This window comes from Octopus bimaculoides, chromosome 22 (genome assembly GCF_001194135.2).
Source record: "Octopus bimaculoides isolate UCB-OBI-ISO-001 chromosome 22, ASM119413v2, whole genome shotgun sequence".
NCBI classification, from domain to species: Eukaryota; Metazoa; Mollusca; class Cephalopoda; order Octopoda; family Octopodidae; genus Octopus; species Octopus bimaculoides.
In genome coordinates, this window is record NC_069002.1 from 31,111,850 (window position 1) to 31,118,437 (window position 6,588).

General features: G+C 34.3%; 1 protein-coding gene across 1 annotated transcript in view; it reads left to right on the forward strand.

Annotated features, from left to right (window-relative positions):
* The first annotated feature begins 5,717 nt into the window (after positions 1-5,717).
* Positions 5,718-6,588, forward strand: part of LOC106872590 (uncharacterized) — a 6,076-nt gene continuing 5,205 nt past the window's right edge. Inside the window, exon 1 of the mRNA XM_014919664.2 lies at positions 5,718-5,891. Within this exon, the coding sequence (XP_014775150.1) occupies positions 5,807-5,891 (85 nt within the window). The 5' untranslated portion in view covers positions 5,718-5,806. The remainder of the gene's footprint in view (positions 5,892-6,588) is intronic.

A 6,588-nucleotide genomic window follows, 5' to 3' on the forward strand; every position in this document is an offset into this window, starting at 1 on the left:
TATATATATATATATGGCGTTAGGAAGGGCATCCAGCTGTAGAAACTCTGCCAAATCAGACTGGAGCCTGGTGTTGCCATCCGGTTTCACCAGTCCTCAGTCAAATCGTCCAACCCATGCTAGCATGGAAAGCGGACGTTGAACGATGATGATGATATATATATATATATATAAATTAATTTCAACTAGGTGCAATGTAATACCATAAAGGAAAAATTTAATCATTTACTAAGAGCAACTAAGAACGCCAAAGCACCTACATTGCTAGAAATAAGAGTTAAAAGACTTTTAATGCTGTAAGAGCACAACACATATGTATACACAAACTGACAGGGGATCTAACCATCCCATGACTGTCTGGAATCACCAGACTAACCTTAGTTTTGCCTCTTCTGTATGCATCGTCAGTATTGACTGCCCAAACGGTTGATGGATTGGTCAGCACCATCGGCCAGGGTATATACATTTACCATAAAAATCTTATGGTTGATTTAGTAAAATGCTAATGTGTATACTAAAAATTAATATCAACAGCTAAATGCAACGTAATACCATAAAGGAAAAATCTAACCATTATATATCCACACATGCATACATACATTTATGCGTGTGTTTATGTATGTATGTATGAATCATTTCTCCCACTTGACAATCAGTGTTGGTTTATTTATGCTTTATGTCCCTATAAGTCAGCTGACTGGCAAAAGCAACCAATAAATTTAAGTCCTGTGTTGATTTGTTCAACTAAATTCTTCAAGGTGATTCTCTCATGTGAGACAAGTAAAATATAAAAGAACTCATGTGTTAAACTCATGTGGCATCATCATCATCATCATTGTTCAATAACACTTCTCCATGCTGATCCCATGGTCATTCATCACCAAAGGGGGTCTTTACCCTTCATGATGGCATAGGTTGAACGGCTTGACAGGAGCGGTCAAGTCAAAAGACAGCGCCAAGCTCTACTGTCAGCTTTAGCATGGTCTTCATGGCCAGATGCTCTTCCTAAGGTCAACCACTTTACAGAATGGACTGGATGCTTTTTATCATCATCATCATCGTTTAACGTCTGCTTTCCATGCTAGCATGGGTTGGACGATTTGACTGAGGACTGGTGAACCAGATGGCTACACCAGGCTCCAATCATATATATATATAGGGTGTCCCAAAAAGATGTACTCTTTGTGTTCAAGTACATGTTTATTGATATACATACAATCCTAAAAAGTTAAATTAAATTCAGGAAAATAAATTGTTGTAGAAACGATTATTTATTGTCGTTTAGAATTATTTAATATTCTCTCTCATTCCTGCGTGTTCGCAAATGTTCAAACTGCCTCTCTTCATCTTCCAAACAAAGCCAATAACGTCCAAAAGTGGATTCGACAACATTGCCAAACATTGCATTTGGAATTGCATCGTGACTATAGTAGAAAGCAGTGAAACTGAACTTAGAACCATATGGTTCGGAAGTATACTTCTTACCACACAACCATGCCTTCACCTGCATATATATTTAAACATATGTGGATGTATATGTATATATGTTTATATGTATGCCTTTGTTTTGAGTGTGTGTGTTTGTGCATGTGCCAGTATTACGTGTGTGTTAAATGTCCATATAAAGCTGTGTCAGGTTTAAAATCAAAATCAAATATATCATATTTACTCTGTAAATAATCAAATATTGATCACTTCAGTCAGTAATGAGGTGAGATAATGGTTAAGTCTTCTCAAGGAATATCTTCAGATAGAAGGACATAGATAGCGGGTTCAATCCATTGAAAGTTAATCCTGTTAGCTATACCCTGGAGTCTAATACAATAATAGTCTAATCCAGTCCCATCAATCGTATATAGATGGGATTAATGACAGGACCATTATGGAATCTTGAGTGAAATTCCCTAATTAGAACAATGGCAGACGTGATAATATGCTGAGCATTAGAAGTGAACAAAACTACCCCAAGCATACCTATACACCAAACACTACTAAAAAATACAATAAGATGAGCCCCAGATATGGGGTGGCCACCATGGAAGAAGGAAATTCTCTAATGTTAACCACACAACACAACCCTTTCTACTATAGGCACAAGATGTGAAATTTGGGGGAGGGGGATAGTCGATTACATCGACCCCAGTATTCAACTGGTACTTAATTTATCTATCCCGAAAGGATGAAAGGCAAAGCCGGCCTCGGTGGAATTTGAACTCAGAACATAACAGCAGTACTTCAGCCCATGTCTTCTTGGGTCTCCCTCTTCCATTAGTTCCATCCACTTTGGGTGATCAACACTTCTTTATGCAGCTGTCTACGTCTATCTGCATCACAACACCAAACCAGCACAGTCTTCTCTCTGCCCAACTTTTCTCTCAACACACTAAAGCTCTATCGCACATGCACACTTACATTACACATCTAGCAGAGTATGCGCACCAAACAATTATCGACTCATTCCTCTTATATTACATGAAATATTCCATTAATTATAATAAACTTAATTGCATTCTACATTCATTAATTTCATGTCTCATTAACAATGTCATTATATATGAAGCTTTCAATTACTGATACAGTTGCGAGAATATAAGAAAAGAAATGGCACTGTGACACACACCAAGCAATTTTTAATTTATTTCTCTTATATTACGTGAATTTTTCCATTTGCTGTAATATTATCGTCATCATCGTCATTGTCGTCATCGTCATCATACTCTCTTTACTCTTTTACTCTTTTACTTGTTTCAGTCATTTGACTGTGGCCCTGCTGGAGCACCACCTTTAGTCGAGCAAATCGACCCCAGGACTTATTCTTTGTAAGCCTAGTACTTACTTATTCTATCGGTCACTTTTGCCGAACCGCTAAGTTACGGGGATGCAAACACACCAGCATCGGGTGTCAAGCGATGTTGGGGATACAAACACACATATATATATATATATACATATATACAACGGGCTTCTTTCAGTTTCCGTCTGCCAAATCCACTCACAAGGATTTGGTCGGCCCGAGGCTATAGTAGAAGACACTTGTCCAAGGTGCCACGCAGTGGGACTGAACCCGGAACCATGAGGTTCGTAAGCAAGGTACTTAGCACACAGCCACTCCTGCGCCTGTGCATCATCATCATTTAGCATCCATTTTCCATGCTGCCATGAGTTGGACGGTTTGGACTGGAACTGGTAAGCCGGAGAGCTGCAGTAGGCTCCAGACTGATTTTTGGCTGGGTTTCTACAGCTGGATGCCCTTCCTGCTGCCAACCACTCCTTTATAAATATCAAAAAAATAAAAGATTATAATAATTCCAATATATAACCACGAGATTCTTCATTCTGGTTCACCCTTCACCTCCTCAAAACCATATTTCAGATGAACCACATTGCCAATATGTTTACTCATTTATTTACTAACAAATATCTTTAATTTTTCATTTCTTACTCATTTCAGTCATTAGACTGTGGCCATGCTGGGGCACTGACTTGAATTTATAACTGAATAAATTGACCCCCACCACTTATTTTATATTTTTTATATTTCATATTTCTTATATTTTTATATTTTTTATATTTTATATTTTTTATATTTTTATATTTTTTATATATTTATATTTTTTATATTTTTATATTTTTATATTTTTATATTTTTTATATTTTTTTATATTTTTATGTTTTTATATTTTTAGATTTCTTATATTTTGATATTTTCTATATTTTATATTTTTTATATTTTTATATTTATATATTTTTATATTTTATATCTATCATATTTTTATATTTTTTATATATTTATATTTTTATATATTTATATTTTTTATATATTTATATTTTTTATATGTTTATATTTTTTATATTTTTTTATATTTTTATATTTCTTATATTTTGATATTTTCTATATTTTATATTTTTTATATTTTTAATATTTTTATATTTATATATTTTTATATTTTATATCTATCATATTTTATATATTTTTTATATTTTAATATTTTTTATATTATTATATTTTTTATATTTTTATATTTTTTATATTTTTATATTTTTTATATTTGTATATTTTGTATATATTTTTATATTTTTCATATTTTATAATTTTTAGATTTTTATAATTTTTATCTTTTTATATTTTTATATTTTATATTTTTCATATTTTCATATTTTTTATGACACCTGAAGAAAGCCGGAGGGTATATCAACCGAAACGTGTTAACAACAAACAAGATGAGGACAGATATCCATCAAATGTAAATAATGTAAATAATGTAGATAATTCCTCATCTCTTAAATATAGAACTGCAATGGCATTTTGTATGGAACTTAAAAATCCTGATTTAATCAACTAAAGAGTTGGAAAAGCACCAATTCCGAAAGTGGTCCCTAATAGGAGTAGTTGTCTCCCTTGTTTCCGTTTTAGCAACACCTGTGTGTGTGTGTGTGTGTGTGTGTATGCGAGTGTGTATTTGCGTGTGTGTGTGTGTGCACATATGTGTGTATGTGCATGTGTGTATGTGTGTGAGTGTGCCTGTGTATGTATGTGGGAGGAGGCATTTGTGTGTGTATATGTGCATGTGTGTGTTCACATATGTATGTGCATGTGTGTATGTGTGAGTGTGCTTATGTATGTGTGTGGGGGAGGCATGTGTGTGCACATATGTGTGTATGTGCGTGTGTGCATATGCATGTATGTGCATATGTGCGCTTATGCATATGTGCATGTGTGTGTATGTGCAAATAAGTGTGTGTTGGCATATGTGATGTACATATATGCATGCGTGTGTGTGTCTGTCTGTCTGGGCATATGTGTGTATGTACGCACGTGCATGTGTGTACTTGTGTATACGTGCATGCATATTTGTGTATATGTGTGCGTGTGTGGGGGGCATATGTGTGTATGCATGCACACGTGTGTGAATGTGCACATGTTTGAATGTGTGTGTGTGTATGTATGTATGTATGTGTATGTGTGTATGTGTGTGTGTGTGCATATGTTTGTACGTGTGAGCATTTACATACCCGTCTCACCCTTGCCCCCATCAAGTAAACATTGAAATGTGCCTTTTACATAATTGAACTTTGTCCTTCTGTTCACAAATTCTTTTCCCAACAACACAAACAGATGTTTCAATTAAAAAAGGAACACAACAACAAACAACGACTGCATGTGTGTGTGTGTGTGTGTGTGTGTGTGTGTGTGCGGGTATTTGTACTGTTTGATTGGTTTATTGTATTGTATTGTTGACATCAACTATATATATATGTGTGTGTGTATGTGTGTATGTTTATAGCTATACCAACATTCAAATACGCATAAACCATCAATCTTCCATATACATATACATCGATGCACACACACACACACACACACGCACACACACACACGCACACATACACCACACAAACAAACAGCCAATTATGTGAACACGCAACACACAACACATTCAAAACCATTCAATAATAGAAGGCGGACGTTAAACGATGATGATGATGATGATGATGAGGATGAGGATGAGGATGATGATGATGATGTTGATGGTGTTGATATATATATGAATATATGTATGTGTATATATATATATGTGTGTGTGTGTGTGTATGTATGTATATTTATACACACACACACAAGCACACATATGCACACACACATACTCACACACACACACACATGCATGCATCACACATATACTATCCAATAATGGCGCCATCGATTTCAAGTAATCTTTATAAGTTTATAAAAACATTTGTGAGTCTTTAATTGAAGAAACGCCAGAACACAAAGAATAATTTCAATAGAAGGAACTGGTGAATTATGGCGGAACACAAATTGCTTGTTTCTTTGATTCTGACCATTCTGAGTTTGGGTTTTGTCATCTTGGTGGAAAGTCAGGCAGAATGTAAGATAACAGAATTCTTATTTTGCCATTGTTTGATATTTGTATTTCTGTGTATGTGTGTGTGTGTGAATAGGTGATATATATATGCTTGTGTGTTGCAAGAATTCTGATTTGAAATCGTGTGTTGAAACAGATATGGTTGCACTTTAGGACGGTCATTGCATTTATTTTCTTTTGCCAAATAAATACACACCCTGTGTATTTATACTTCACTCATTTATTACTGTTCTTATTCTACACACACACAAACACACAAATATAACTGGCTCCCATCCTGGTGGCACATAAATGTCACTCACTACACTCTCGGAGTGTCTGGGTGAACATATAACAATACAAATCATAAACTGTAACATTCAGTCTGCTATACTGAATCCATACACACATATAAAATATCCAAGGGTATATTTTTGGCCTCTGAAGATGTTATGCTCAGGTCATACAAGTATAAATTTATTATTTACTTAATATTAATTGAAACAGCTGTAAGGGATGATTATTTTCTTTTTCTTCTTTTATATGAATATAAACTATTTCATTTTTTTTTTCATTTTATCTAGTTTCAGCTCATGAGCTGCGGCCATGCTGGGGCACCGCCATTTTTTTTACATATACACCTATTATTTTAAGGAAATTAATTCCCTAAAAATACTAAGTATAAAATACTAGGTATATATATATATATATATATATATAT